The sequence below is a fragment of the Phascolarctos cinereus genome, unplaced genomic scaffold, assembly GCF_003287225.1.
Source record: "Phascolarctos cinereus isolate Bilbo 61053 unplaced genomic scaffold, phaCin_HiC Scaffold_4;HRSCAF=312, whole genome shotgun sequence".
NCBI classification, from domain to species: Eukaryota; Metazoa; Chordata; class Mammalia; order Diprotodontia; family Phascolarctidae; genus Phascolarctos; species Phascolarctos cinereus.
In genome coordinates, this window is record NW_027555847.1 from 657673309 (window position 1) to 657689497 (window position 16189).

Here is a 16189-nt window from a genome sequence, read left to right on the forward strand (position 1 = left end):
CTTACAATTTATTGCCCTTCTCTCCCACCCCACATACACACTGCTGCAATACTGACTCTTGCTTTCTTGCTGTTAATTTCTAAGGAAACAATCTTCTGACTGGGAATTTTCAGTTGCTGTCCTCTAGGCCTCATCCCTTTCTCCAAGTTTCCTTCACATCCCAGCGAAGATCCCACCTTTACAAGAAACCTTTCCTGCTCTTAATCCTGGTGCCCTTTGTTGATTATTTTCCATTTATCCTGTCTTCATCTTGTTTGTACCTGGTTGTTTGCAAGCTCTCTTCCCCATTAGACTGTAAGCCCTTCGAGAGTAGGGAATATCTCTGGCCTTTCTTTGTATCTCCAGCACTTAGAAGAATGCTTGGCACACAGTAGGCACTTAATAAACGATTCATTCTTCATTTGTTTTTTTTCCTGGAAGACCAATAATTCTGAGATTGAATCAGAGCGCTGTTTTCAAGGTCTGTTGCAACTTTGAATTTTCTTCTATATTTTTGCACTTTTGTATTTTTGTGTCCTGCCTGCCTGTCAGAGCACCCTCTGCTTGAAGAACTTCCAGCTTCTGCTAAAAACTCTGAAGTCTCCCATCTTTTCCAATCCCTCAAGGCCCTTCTTCATTTTTGGTTGTCTAACTCACTCCAGAGGTTCCTGTGGTTGCTCCATTTTCCTTCGTGTAGGTCTAGCTGTTTACTAATACCTAAATGAAATGAAAATGTCTTTCTTTTGTCTTGTGGTATTTCTACATTGTATTAGGTCCTCTTTTGTTCTTTACTTATTTCTTTGGTCTCTAACTGGTTTACCACAAGGCTTTCCTTGCTAGGATATCTTTCCTCAGCCTCCCTTTTTGGTTGTTGCTATTTTATAGTGTATTTCTTGCTTTTTTGAGGTAAAGGAAAGCAAAATACATCCACTTACTCAACCATCTTGCAAGAAGTTCTTCCACCTCCACCACCCTCACCCCCATCTTGTTGTCCTTAAGAAATTCAAAGGTGGTCACAGAAAACTTCTATTATCTCTGTCCCAAATTTGTCCTCATGCCCAGAGATAGAAGGGTCACAAGAAGGTAGATATTTCCCCATATCTGTATGTAACAAGCTAAGGGTAGGAGAAGAAAGAAGGAACCCATCTGTCCATAAAGATAGGATAACCGTCTGGTTGGGTTTGGTAAAAGCCACCTTGAAAGAGTACAAGGGAAGCCTGGCAAACGACACTCACAAAGTTATGTCAAGAAGTCAACCCTGGTCACAACTCCTCAAAATCCTTTATTTGAAGATGTATGCCAGTTACCTTCACCTCAAAAATAGACACAACAGCACACTACCGGGTTAATAACAGTGCCCAGAGCCATGCCTACAACCCTAATCAGCTCTACGTCCAAGTTCCTTCCCCCAAGACCCAGTACCAGATCCCACTCCTCCTGGGCACAGGGCAAGATGACTGAGGGGGGAGGAGGGGCAGCAGTGGTGGCACAGAGCCATTTGGAAGCCCCTTCACACTCAAAGCAGATATTTGGATCAGAGCTGGGACAGAGGGGGCATTGGGAGGAATGCCAGCACTGGAGGTTTGGTGTGGAAAGCGAGCAGGAGACTCAAAAGCTCACAGATTTTGTATATTCTTATATTTGTTGGTTTTGTCATCTTAAAAGAGAGTCTGATATAAAGTTTGCAGCAGAGGCCAGATCAGATGTTCCCTTTCTCTTCCTCTTCGACCCTGCCCTTCCTGGCCTCACCCACAGGGTCTGAAGCTGGGGCTTCATCCTCTCCTTTCTCCTGCCCTCCGGCTGCCTTGGCATTGGGGACCCAGAGGCCTGAGTCGATGCAACGTTGCATGTGATATTTTGCTTCCTGGAACAAGAGGTTACCCCACCACCGATGAGAACGTTTCCTCTTCTATAGGTTTCTCTACTCCCTGGATTTCCCAAAGCCCCGGCTCTGCACATATAGCCCATCCGCTGAACCCACAACTCCCAGACACACATGAAGAGGCAGCAGGCCCTGACGGCCGGCATGCTCCACCGGGGTTGAGATGGCCGAAGCTCCAAAGCTCCAAGCCAAGCCCCAAAAGAAAGTTTCTTGCTGCTTCCTGGCTGGAGACAGTGAGAAAAGGCAAAGGCCTCATTCTGCCAGGCTGGCAAACTTTCCATAAAGGCTGAAGGGCCCTTCGATTCTAGTCCCTGCCAAGGTAGGAGAATAAGTCAACTACTGACTGCCAAGGAAGACCCTCTGCCAAGGAGAAGTGAAGCCCAGGAGAAGAAAAGTCTGGACAAAGATAGGAAACCAAAAGCAGCCGACAATCCTGCACCACACCCCAAGTGCTTAAGAAAAGGAGGGTGACAATGGCCAGGGCCAGACTACACTTTATTCCAGGTTCCCCCTACTGGACACTCACCGTAGGGTCCATCTTGCTGATGGTGTCTTGCAGCATCTGTACATCCTTAATGTCAAAGCATTTCTGGAGCTCCTAAGTAAGCACAGGGATGGATAAGGGGACGTCCAGAATGAGAACATTCCAAAGGACAGATAAGGACAGCTAGACACAGGGTGTTCAATGACTCAAATAATAGCTAGCCACAGGAGAAAAGGTTCAGCAATGAAGTGAAGAGCTTGAGTCCTTTCTGGGCAACTGGCCCTCTATGAACTCACCCGCTGGGGAAAATTCACTGGGCTCAGATAGCCCTGGGATATGCAGTCTCCCTGGGGCCCAGCACAGAAGAGATCAAGCAGTTCCCTAACTAACTCCCGCTGTAAGGACATACCACAGGCAGTGCCTCATAGACCTCCACGGGGTCAAGGCCCCCAGGGCCCAGGCGCTTCTTTCGCTCTTCCTCCTCATACTCCTTCATAGCCTTCTCAATCCGCACTTTGGCACGGCCTCTCACCCGCTCTTTGAAGGACTCCAGCTCATCTGTGAAGCCTTCCATGTACTGCTGATCGGCTGTCTACAAGGAATGGACAGGGGAAAAAAGAAGATGAGGAGCAATTCCTTTGCTGAGATAAATGGGAGCACAAGGCTCCTTTCACTCTTTGGCTAGTGTCCTGAACTAGCAGGTGTTCAGTGGCCCAGAGTGCTCTACGATGCTCAGATTGGAGCCAATCCTGCACAGCCACTCTCCCTTCCTGTTGCCCCGAACCAAACCCCTAGTCTTCACAGGGGGGCCATCAAGACTCACCTTGATTTTTGTGAAGAACTGCCTGAAGCAGGCCCGCGGATCCACCTTGAGGCTCTTGGCCAACTCCAGAATGAACTGCATGACAATTGTCTGATGAGCCACCTGTTCCATAAGGGCGCATTTCTGAAGGGGAGAAAAGATCACCTGGTCACAGGAGCAAAAGCCTTTTCCCCACCCCTCAGGGATAGTAACAGACCCTCTCCATCCCTCTATCCAGAAGCCTCATTAAACACTTTCTTTTACAATTCTACAGAGTGCTTACCATGTAATGTTGTACAGTGTAGTTATCTCTACACAGCAAACCTGATTTCCCTTATCCCCCAAGCCCCAGAGCAGTGGAGTGCTTCTCTACACAGTTCAGGTTTATGCTGTAGTTGTTCTAGGCCAGCCAGGTGAAGGCTCCCTCCCTGGCCGCCCTTACCTCCTCCACTTCCAGGTCAATGCACCAGATGACCAGGTAGTTGGCAGTCTCCTCACAGACCAGGTGTGGGTTTTCAGACAGGTACTTCTGGCTGTCATCCCAGCGCCGAAGCATGCCTGTCAGAATACAAGGCACTGACAGGGACTTCAAGGCCCTACGCCCCTACATTCACATCTCTCTCCACTAAAACATTCTTTTTCTTTCATTCATTCATTCTTTCCCACATGCCAAGAGATATAGACACTTCAGAGAAACTCACATCCTATCCTAACCCTTTAATCCAGGCATCTTGAAGACATTAATTCTATTTCATTTTGTCTAAATCTTTTGCATTTTCTTTTCTTTCTTTCTTTTTCTTTCTTTTCTTTTCTTTTTTTTTTTGTCAAACGAGATTAGAATCTCCATAAAGCTAGAGGTTGTCTTTTACCTTTCACTATCCTCCACAGCATAGCAGAGCAGAGCAGCATTATGGGCAAGTAGAGATACGCTGTATATATGTATGTATGTATGCACATATGTTTGTATGTGTGTATGTCATTGGTTGGGTTGAGTGATTGGAGGGGCTGGAAGTATTCAGAACACCACTTCTACTGTAGGGTCAATCTGGGGGACAGATTGAACATCCCTTCCCCTTTGCCATTAACATACTGGGAGAAGCAGAGAAAGGAAGGAAAGGCACTGAGGGACCCCAATATCCCTATCTTTGCCCTCATGTTGAGATCAGGAGATCAGGAGATCAGAAGTTAGCACTGAATAGGCTTTTAGAGATCACCTAGTCCAATCCTCTTATTTACAGGGGAAGGAACTGAGGCTGAAAACATTTCATAGCCCATTTCACAGGTCTGACTACAGCTTCAAGGTCATGGCTCCTGGGAACCTTGTGCCTTCAGCAGTCTTCCCACCCAAAAGTAAACTCTCCAGTGACAGGCACTCTCCCAGGTTAGGAAATGACCCCCATCAATGGTCCAAGTGCAGGCTCTGCTAGGGTAGAATCTGTTTTTCCCAGGTGGGAGAGCCCAGAGTATACTACAATAGCCAGGTCTTACCAAAATGCTTAATCTGCTTCTCATACTTCTCTACAAAGGTCTTGTGCTTCTGTTCTTTCTGCTCCTCAGAATCCTCCTCCTTGTCTGGCTTAATATTGAACACACTCTGTTACGGGAAAGCGAGGGGGAGAAATCAGTGAACCAAATCTTCCCTATGCTAAGACTTAGCCCCTCTACCTGGCTCCTTCCATAGCATGAGAAGAAAGATGAGTAGTTGGTCTATTCATTCAGGCCTAAAGAAAAGAGCTTAGCTTACTCACAGGGAATTTGGCTAAAACACAACTGGAAGGCTTCACACTCCTTGGGATGGAGGGATGAGCACCTGCCTCAGGGCTGGTTTTGCTGCTTTTACGTATTCAAACGCCATCTTCCTCAAGGAAGCCCCAGGTCATAAACCCTTGTCCAGTATGTCCTCCCTCGCCCTCCCCACAGGACGCCCCAGGAGCTAAACAAACCGTGCCACACACACATGCACGTTTGCCCCCCAGCTCACTTTGCTGAAGCCGTCCTTGCTCAGCGTGTCTACGTTCCATGGCATGTTTCTCTCCTTCTTGCGCAGTTCATCAAGCTTTTGTTCCCAGCTCTTCTCCTCCTTCCGCAGCTGCTGGGCCTCCGCCTGGAGTCGCTGCACCTCTGCTTGGCCACCTTTGGGCTCAGCCACCTCCAGCTCCTTCAGTTTCCTCTGACATTCGGCCACCTTCCGCTTACACTCCCTGCATCCTTTGTCTAGCTCCTCCTTCTCCTTCTGAAACTGCTCCATGCGCTCCACTCGTGCCTGCAGAGAGCAGTGACCACCTCAGGAGGAAGCAGGATACACAGCAAGAACTGGGGGAGCAGGAACCAGAAAGAAGGGCAGGCAGCACAGTGGCCCTGGGGCTGACAGGGCTAATCTTAGTCCTCTGTCATCCAAAAATACAATTATAAAAATATTAGTAATAACTCACATTAAGGTTTACTGAGCACTTTCCTCTGGACAATGCTGTGAGGTAGATGGGTAATGCAAATATTATCATCCCTATTTTACAGATGAGGAAACAGACAGTGGGGATAAGTGATCTGCACATAGCTAGTAAGTGTCAGAACTAGGATCTAAACCTAATTGTCTTGACTTCAGGTCTACTGCCTTTTCCATTTTACCACATGTTTTTGGTTGCAGGGCTCATTCTACCTCCCCAGTCAGCCCCACCCCATTCCTGGGTTAATTTGCTCTATGAAAGGTTTTTCAAAATGCCTCCTCTTCTGTGGGGATCCAGAGAAACAAGTGTGTCTGGCTAGCCTGGCAGACTCTCTTTGTCCCATGGGCCCAATCCTGACACCCACAGATGCCAAATCCTCACCCCTGCTGAGCTAAATAAAGACATGTGAATAAATACGTTATACATGTTCAGTCAGTGGAAGCAGTAGCTTAAACCTGGCTTCCACTCAGAGCATCATACTGTGGGCCTGGAAACCACAACTGACTTGGTCAGGAGATTCTGGCCTGGGTCTGGGTCTTATAGCCCTAAGCATCCAGGTCCAATCCAAGAAGCACTTACTAAGTGTTTAGTAGTGCAAACTTCTGTTCTAGGTGATGAGGATTCACAAAAAGATAAAATTTTTACAAGTACCTATCCTCAAGGCCCTTAAATTGTACCAAAATGTACATTCTATTGGTCCCATACTGTCATCTGAGAGATCAGAGACTGTATTTAGGGAACGTGCTCAGGGCATGAAGGCAGCAAGGGGACCTTAGCAGTGACCCTAGGAAGTGAAGTCATGGAGAGGACATCTTAGGTAGGAAAAGGTATCAACAAAAGAACTGAAGACATCCCAGAGAGAGGAGTGTAACCAAAAAAGCTCACCGGACTTAGAGCTAGAAAGGGTATTAGAGATCTAATCCAACCCTCTCATTTTACAAACTGAGGCCCCTCATTAAAGTGATTTAGGTCACACAGGCAGCAAACAGCAAAGCTGGGCTTCAAACCCTGGTCTTCCGACAGAAATTCTTGCATTAGGTTTCACAGGAGAGGCTAAGGAAGTAACAGGAAAATCCCACAGGGATTCCGCCAGGAATGGAAATTTCTGGGCCTGCCTGGAAGGTGCCTGAAGACACCCCGCCACCTCCCCGAAGCCAACTCACCTACATCTCGGTGGTAGGAGATTTCGGGGTTGTTCTAAGCACTCCAGGAAAGGAAAGGGAAAGTGTGTGGTTGAAGGTGGGAGAAAAGTTCCCACAGAATAACGGGGACCGGGTCGCTGCATCAATTTGGGGGGGTTGGGATTTGGGGGGCGAGGGGTTCGGCTCAGCACCCGAGCCTGGGGCGTAAGCTCGAGGGAATCCCCACTGCCCGTCCCCTCGTCCCCCACGCCGCCACCATGCACCTAAGTGGTCTCGCATTAAATGGGCGGACTCGGGTTGGGGGAAGGCCGGACCTCGGACCTCGGACAGGAAGGGAGGGCGGGAGCTGCGGCCTGGGGGCTAGAGGGGAGGGATGCCCCCCCAGCTCCGCTCCAGGAGAGGCCTGGATCCGGGGTCATAGGAAGGAGGGCTGGGACATGAGTGCAGAAAGGGGGCGCGAGGGTCTCGGGGCAAGGGGTCGAGGAGAAGGGGGCCGGATCTTAGGTCCGGCCGGGGGTGCAGGAAGGGGGGAGAACGGGAGGGCGAGTGGGGCAGGGTAAGGGCGAGTCCGGATCTCGAAGCCGGAGGAGGAAGATCCCGGGGCAGGGTCCGGCCCCGGACGCACCTGGTGCCGCCAGCGGAAGAGGCTGGCCGTGTCGATGTTGGGGTGCGTCTCATCTTCATCGTCCGACACCTCGATGTGGTCCCACACGCTGTAATCCACCATCTTGGCGCCAGACCGATCCCGCCTAGCTGGGCTTCCCTGCGGCTGCGGCGCCTCCGGCCAGGCCCCCGCTCGCTCCGGCCTGGCTCCGGCCCTCCCCTTCCGTTTCCGGGAGGCCGGACCCGATCGTTCGACAGACCCGCCCCTCCCGCCAAGACATCACTTCCTTAGCAACGGGAACCGCCGCAGCTACCCTTACGTCAGAGACCCGGGAGGCTCGCGACACAGAGGCGTCCTTAAAGAGACACACACTCTAGCCAGTAGGAACACCGCCCCCTTTCGGTTCTGAGCCCGCCTCCTAGTGGCTCCGATGTTCTAGGATTTGGCTGCGGGCTGTAGGGGTGGGTCCTAGGTCAGCCAAAGAGAACAGAGCGCGCGCAGAGAGCAGGGCCCCCCCTTCCCCCTCACCTCCAATATCCTGTGTCCAGGGTGTGTAGAGCAACCTGGGAACCTGAGGGTTGAAAGCACAGGCGGATAGACAGAGAGGAGGGTTCAGCTAGAATACTAGCCTAATGTCATGGACTCCATCCACTATCCCCATTTTACAGGAGAGGAAACAGTAGAAAGGACTTGCCCAAGAACACACACACCGCCCCTTAGCGCCAAGTCTCCTCTCTTTCTGTCCACCCTACAGCCCTGTCCTGATTCTGTCCCAAAGCCCCAAGCAGAGTACTTTAAGCAGCCATGGTAGGGGAAAAAAAGTGCCACCCCACTAAACTTTGAGAAAACGGGACTTTTTTTTTAAATCCTACCTCAGACACCAACCCTGTGATCCCTGGGCAAGTCAGAGCCTCAGTTTACTTATCCGTAAAATGGCTATAATAATACTGGTGGCACCTACCTCACGGTGTTGTTGTGAGACTCAAACGAAAAAAATATATGTAACACTTTGCAACCTTTAAAACTCTACGGAAAAGTCAATAATCTCGTAGTAATCTCAAGTTCCTCTTCCAGCCCCCATTCCAATTAGCAGGCTAGGTTCTCAGAGAGTGTCAAGTATTTCTCTTCAGGCCTGAACAGCTTGGGGGGAGGGGTTTCTAGTACTATAACTCGGGACACCACACCAGTCTGTTTCCCCCAGTGATTATCAGTTGATATCAGTCAGCCAGACCGCGTCAGTTTTTGGAAACCATTGTTTACTGTGATGGTGTTACAGGCAGGGAAGTGGAGAGGGATGAAAAGCTCCCAGGCCCCAAAATCCCACAACTCTATCAGGGACTGTTGTAAGCAAGGAAGTTGTGGTGCAGATCTGAAGCGATTTGGGTTAACTTTGCCCTGGGTTGATTGACCTGAAATCCTGCTCTTAGGCTCTTTGGACAACAAATTTTGGGGACATTGGGGGAGAGCTCCAGGGAACCTCCTTGTTAACTGTTTTTAACCTCCTAGCCATGGGGCTTTTATCTGATTTTAACAGCCTGAACTTTTTAATTGCCTTGGGAACTGCTTTTAGCTGAAGGTATGGGAATAGGTTTTTAGTAAAAAGAACTCTTTGTTTGAACCTTTAGGCTCTGAGTGAGCTGTTCTACCAGATTCTGAACCACTACTGGGATAAGTGGTATGATTGGTTAAAAAAAATTTCTCTCCAAAATTCCATGATACACTGTGCTACAAGTACATACAGAAATACAGTAGTTGATATAATCCAAAAATATCAGGAGATACAATTCTAGAAAGGAGCCAATAATCAAATCCGTGGTCTCAGATGTCTATACGAACAAAAGGAACTGGAGGGCTCAACACAAAGAGATAAATTTGACTTCATCTGTAACTCTGAGAATTGATGGGGTGAAACACATGACCAAACTGCTTTGGATGGACCTTATTCAAAAGAATCCCAGAACCAGAACAGGGAAATGATGTGGGTGAAGGTCGATGAAGAGAGAAATAGAAGTGATTTTCTCCTTAATGTATACTACAAACTACTGGGATAGAAAAAGGAAATAAGCGAAGAATTTGGGAAACAGATCACAAATCTGACGCAAATGCATTATGTAATAATGTTGGGGGACTCCAATTATCCAAGGGCTGCTAGGTGGTGCAGTGGAGTCAGAAACATCCAAATTCAAATCAGCCTCAAACACTTACTAGCTGTGTAACCTTGGATAAATCAGTTGACATCTGCCTCAGTTTCCTCATCTATAAAATGAGTATAACAATAGCACCTACTGATATAAATAGGCAGTTTTCAAAGGAAGAAATTAAAGTTATCTATAGACATATGAAAAAAATGTTCTAAATCACTATTGATTACAGAAATGCAAATCAAATGACTCACACCATGGCTAACATGACAAAACAGAAAAATGATAAATTTTGAAGAAGATGTGGGAAAATTGGAACACTAATGCATTGTTGGCGGAATTGTGAAATGCTCCAACCATTCTGGAGAGCAATTTGGAACTATGCCCAAAGGGCTATAAAATTGTGCATACCCTTTGATCCAGCAATACCACTTTTAGATCTGTATCCCAAAGACATCGTAGAAACAGGAAAAGGACTCACATATACAAAAATATTTATAGCAGCTCTTTGTGTGGTGGCAAAGAATTGGAAATTGAGGGCATGCCCATCAATTGGGGAATGGCTGAACAAGTTGTGGTATATGATTGTAATGGAATACTATTGTGTCATGAGAAATGGTGAGCTGGAGGACTTCAGAAAAACCTGGAAAGACTTGTATGGACTGATGCTGAGTGAAATGAGCAGAACCAGGAGAACATTGTACACTGTTACAGCCACATTGTGAAATGACTGACTTTGATAGACTTAGCTCTTCTCAGCAATGCAAAGATCTAAGACAACTCCAAAAGACTCATGATGGAAAATGCTGTCTGCATCCAGAAAAAGAACCATGGAGTATGAATGCAGACGGTAGCATACTATTTGCTCTCCTTTTCTTTTGTTGTTTTGTTTTATTTCTTCTTTCTTGTGTTTCTTCCCATTAGTTCTAATTCTTCTACACATCATGACTAACGTGAAAATACGCTTAATATGAATGTATAAGTAGAGCCTATATCAGATTACATGCCATCTTGGAAAGGGGGAGGAGAGGAAGGGGGAGAAAATTTAAAACTCAAAATCTTATGGAAGTGAATGTTGAGAACTAAAAATAAATATATTATTTTAAAAAATAGCACCTACCTCCCAGGGCACATTGCCTGGTACATAGTAAGCACTGTATAAATGTTACCTATTATCCAGAAATCTTCCCTCTATGTGTTGTTTCTACCATTAAATTTAAGGTCCTTGAAAAGGGCAGTAACTATCTCAATTTTGTATTTGTATCCCTAGTGCTTAGCATATAGTAAATGCTTAATAAATACTTTTCAAACATTCATTTCATTCAACTACTGGAGTGCTCTCTCTCTCTCGCGCTCTCTCTCTCTCTCTCTCTCTCTCTCTCTCTCTCTCTCTCTCTCTCTCTCTCTCTCTTTCTCTCTCTCCTCTCTCCTCTCTCTCTCCCACCCCCAGACAAAAAGTAGAGCAGCTAATAATATCTTGACTTACCTTAGTGTTTATCTGATACTTCAAAAAGGGGAAGGAACCAACAAGGGGAAATTCTGTTCTGGATCTAATTCTCACTAACAGGGAGAAATTAGTTGCTTGGATGGAAATGGTGGCAACCCTGTGGCAGAGTGACCATGACCTCCTAAGGGTTTGTGATAGAAGAGAAGGAATTTAAGCATAGTCAGATATACATTGTAGATTTTGGAAAAGCAGATCTTAAATGTTTTAGAGGAAACGTAAGTAGGATACTGTGGCTTTAAATGCTATAAGAGAAGTTAGCCTAGGAGGAATAGGAAATGCTCAAGAATTAAATTCTAAAGACACAAACTGAAAGAATTCCAATGAGGAGGAAAAATGAGATTTGTCTTAAGAGCCTGATATGGATGGGCAGAGAGATCACTAACCTATTTAAGATATCTTAAAGAAATGTACAAAAGATGGAAATTAATCCAGGTAAGAGCGTGGTCAGGAAGGCAAAAATTCAGAATGAAATGAGGAAAGGGAAGCAAAAGACAATGAAAAAGTGTGGAGCTTTAAAAAAAAAAACCCAAACAACCTATATGTTGTTTAGTTGTTTTTCACTCATGTCTGATTCTTCCTGACCCCATTTGGGGTTTTCTTGGCAGAGATATTGGAGTTGTTTGCCATTTCCTTCTCCAGCTCATTTTACAAATAAGGAAACTGAGGCAAGCAGGGTTAAGTAACTTGTCCAGGGTCATACAGCCCCTAAGAGTCTGAGGTCAGATTTGAATTCATGAAGATGAGTCTTCCTGACTCTAAGTCTATCCACTGTATATGTATATGTGTGTATACACATATATATATACATACATACATACACATACATATCTACTATGTATATATGTATATGTGTGTATACACATATACATATATACATACATACATACACATACATATCTACTATGTATACACACAAAGGAAGACAAAAGACAAGCTAGTACCTTTGCCTGGGATGGGGTGAGAACTTCTTAATTCCTATTTTGCTTTTGTTTTTCAGGGAGAATAACCTTTGACTTGGAAATGAAAGAACAAAAATGACCAACAGGGAGCTGATATCCAAGATAAATAAGGATACAGAAAGACAGTGCCTAAACAAGTCAACCGGTCCAGATAAATGACCCTTTGGCTCCTGAAAGAAGTGGCAATTATGATTGCTGACCTACTATTAGTAATATTTGAAAGAATGTGGAACCAGGAGAAGGACCACAAGATTGGACAAAGGCAAATATTGTCCTAATTATATTTTTTTTAAAGGGGGGAAGATAACAGAGTTTGTAAAGTATAGGCTAACAATCTTAACTCTGATATCTGGGAAAATTCCAGAATGGATTTTTTTTTTCTAGAATGCTAATCCATTCTGTAACTTTTTTTTTCAATTAGCAAAAATCTGCTTTCTCACCCTCACACTAGCCTCCAGTTGAGAAAGAGAAAGAAAGGGGGGCACAGCCAAGATGGCGGAGTGAGAAAGAGAAAGGAAAAAAAAAAGCTCTGTTACAAACGTAGTCATGCTAAAATAGTCAAACTGAACAAATTCCCATAATGGCTATTTAAAAAATTATATATTTCATTCTGCACTCTGAGTCCAATACCTCTCTATGGGATAGGGTTGCATGATTCATCATGAGTCCTCTGGAATCATGGTTGGTCATTACACTTGTCAGATTCTTTAATTCTTCAAAGATATTTGTTTTTGTAATATTTTTGTCATTGCATACATAAATTGTTCTCCTGGTGCTGTTCACTTCACTTTGCATTAATTCATACAATTCTTCCCAGGTTTGACCAAAACCATCCCCTTCATAATTTCTTATAGCATAGTAGTATTCCATGCTATTCATATACCATATCTTGCTCAGTTATTCCACAATTAATGGGCACCCCTCAGTTCCTAATTCTTTGCCACCAGGAAAAGAGCTATAAATATTTTTGTACATCTTTAGGTAAAGTTTGTTTTGCTTAGAGCTAATCCTGCCTTTAATCTATCCTCCATCCTATCTCTGCTTCTAACTTCTCCCCTTTTCCTCCAGTTTCCCTGTTAAATAAAACATGATTATGTCGTCTTCCTTCCTTTGGCCAGTTTATATGAAAGTGAGATTCAAGTGTTAGCTATTTCCTCTACCTCTTTGATTTCTTTTGGATAGATTTCTACTTATATACACTATTATGTGAAATAATTTTCCCTAATTGTCCTTCCCCCCCCCACTGTATTCCTCTTTTCCTCTTCCCCTCTTCCCATTATTCTTTTAAGATCAGTAAGACATAATGGAACCAGTCTCAGGTGTTCTGTCTAATTAGACTCCCTCTATGATACCCAATGATGATAGTTTTCATAGGGGACACATGTATCTCTCTCATAATAGAAAGTAAGCAGTTTATTCTTGTTTACTCCTCTGTTATTGTTCAGTCATGTTTGCTTTTTAAACTCTTGACTCCTGTGTTTGAATTTCAAAGTTTTTATGTAGCTCTAGTCTTTTCATCAGGAATGCTCGGGAAATCTTCTATTTCATTAAAGACCCATCTTCCCCTTGTAGCATTAATATTGTTTTGTCAGATAAGTTATTTTTAGCTATAAGCCTATAAACTTTGCCTTTTGGAATATTGTATTCCAAGCTCTCTGCTCCTTTATAGCGGTGGCTGCTAAATCGTGTGTGATCCTGACTGTGGCTCCTTGGTCCTCAAGTTCTTTCTTTCTAGTTGCTTGTAGTGTTTTTTCTTAGAACTGAAAGCTTTGGGTTTTGGCTATGATGTTCTTGGAAGTTTTCATTTTGGAGATTCTTTCAAGAGGTGACCAGTAGATTCTATTCCCACTTTACCCTCAGATTCTAAGAGATAGGCAATTTTCTTTTAAAATTTCTTGGAATGTGATGTCTATGCTCTTTTTTGGGTCACGGCTTTTAGGTAGTCCAATGTGTCTTAAATTATGAATTCTTGATCTGTTTTCCAGTCTGTTATTTTTTTCTGTGAGATGCCTTGCATTTTTAATTTTTTTTTTTTAGTTTTTGGATCTAATTGTAATTTCTTTTTTCTCATAGAGTCATTAGCTTCTATTGGGTCCATTCTAAATGTTTAGGGAGTTTGTTGCTTAGGCAAAGTTTTGTATCTCTTATGTCATGCTGTTAATTCCCCTTCCAATTCTTTCTTCCATAGCCTTCATTTCTTTGTTTGTTTATTTGTTTGTTTGTGGCTAGGCAATGGTGTTAAGTGACTTGCCCAGGGCCACACTGCTAGTTTCTGAGGGCAGTTTTGAACTCAGGTCCCCCTGACTCCAGGGCTATTGCTTTATCTACTGCACCACCTAGCTACCCCAGCCTTCATTTTTTTCCCCCATTTTTTCCCCTCTAACACTCTCACTTCATTTATAAAAAATATTTTACCTCTTCAAAGAAAAAAAACCCTTGTGTGTTATCTCTTCTAGGAATTCCAGTTGAGCTTTTACCCAAGCTGAGTTTTTCCCCTGAGGCTTTGCTTTTAGATGTGGTAGAATCATTCTTTTCTTGATTTGTATTTTGAACATCCCTATTTGTCATAACAGCTTTTTTATAGTGGAATGTTTTGCTTGTTTGCTAACTCCCGATTTAAGACTTTATGTTAAAGCCAGGCTCTGTACATTTCTGGAGGGAATGTCTGGGCTGGACCTGATATTGCTTTCTTGGAGATATTAAATTGTGTTAGCTTCCGATCCCAGGCTTTTAGTGCCCCCAAAGTGGTGCGATCCATGATAAAGTGTGATTGCTTTCCCCTTGTCTTAGTTCTGCAAATTCCTGACCTGGGTTTGGGTCTGAACTGTGGACTTGAACCTATGGCCTATGGACTTGAATCACTACCATTTCAATAGACTGCTGCTGGACTCAGCCACTATCAGTGAGCTGGAAAGCTCTGTAAATTTAAAGGGACAGAACTGCAAGCTCCCTTTGGTCTGGTATTCCTGCTTTGGTTATTCTTCTACAGTTTGCAGACTGGGCTAGAAGCTGGAACTGAGTCCCTGCTCTGTTCCTGAGGTCTGAGCCGCTTGCTCCTTGCTGAGTATAGTGTCTAGAGACCGTGACCACTTTTCACCGTGGAATGCCACCCTGGGCACAGGTCCCTACTTTATTTATTTGTTTATTTATTTTTTCATTTAGTGAGGCAATTGGGGTTAAGTGACTTGCCCAAGGTCGTACAGCTAGTACCTGTCAAGTGTTTAGTCTGAGGCTGGATTTGAATTCAGGTCTTCCTGACTTCAGGGCCGGTGTTCTATCCACTGAGCCACCTAGCTGCCCCAACACAGGTTCCTACTTTAGTCTCTCTTGGATCTACAACCCGGCGCTGTGTAGTAAGCAACAGAACTGTCATTTGACACTCTTCCTGTACCCTACACAAGTTTAGGCCCCTCTCTACTGGATCTGGGACTTTTCTTGCTTTGATGTACAGTCTTACCCTGTACTGGCAGCAAGCTACCACCTAGACCCTGTTCTTGGTGTCCATACACTTGTCTGTCTGTCTCCCTGTGGTGACCTAGGCTGGAAAAATGATTCACTGTGACTTTTTTTTTTAATTCTCAATCCAGGTTTGGTCTGGTGCATTTTTTTTTAGGTCATTTTGGAGGAGTTGGAAGGGGATAGCGCTCACTATATCTCTTCCTGCTACTCTGCCATCTCTAGAATATATTCTTAAAGAGATAATGGACACCTAAACAGGGAAATAATGCTTACAAAGATCCAACATGGTTTCATCAAGAACAGGTGATACAAGACTATGCTCATTTCTGTTTTTAATAGAATTACTACATTTGTAAATGAAGGGAGTGATGTGGACCTAGTTTGCCTCTATTTTAATAAAACTTTTGCTAAAGTAGCCTATTCTATTCTTGTGGAGAAGATGGAGAGATATGAAATAGATGAGTGGTTCTCAAACTTGTTTTATCTTAGGAACCTCTTTCACTCTAAAAATTATTGAAGACCTCAAAGAGCTTTTATCTATGTGCTTACTTATACCAATATTTATCATATTAGCAATTAAAACTGATAAAATTTGAAACTATTTATTAATGTATTTAAAGACAATAAATTTACTATGTTTTACACAAATAGCATTTTTCTTTTTTTATTAATTTATTTTGATTTATCAACAATCACTTCCATATGCTTTTGAATTTAAAATTTTTCTCCCCTTCCTCCCCACCACTCTCCCCAAGATGGTGCACAATCTGATATAGGCTATACGTA

At 44.1% G+C, this 16189-nt stretch overlaps 1 protein-coding gene across 1 annotated transcript; it reads right to left on the reverse strand.

Annotated features, from left to right (window-relative positions):
• Positions 1–1241: 1241 nt before the first annotated feature.
• Positions 1242–7583, reverse strand: CDC37 (cell division cycle 37, HSP90 cochaperone). Its single transcript, XM_020994924.2, has 8 exons — positions 7359–7583; positions 5129–5410; positions 4636–4741; positions 3590–3705; positions 3169–3291; positions 2755–2937; positions 2388–2459; positions 1242–1843 (listed from the first exon to the last, which is right to left on the reverse strand). Exons 1-8 carry the CDS (start codon positions 7458–7460, stop codon positions 1679–1681), a joined length of 1149 nt encoding a protein of 382 aa, XP_020850583.1. The 5' UTR covers positions 7461–7583; the 3' UTR covers positions 1242–1678.
• Between the last annotated feature and the right edge of the window lie 8606 nt (positions 7584–16189).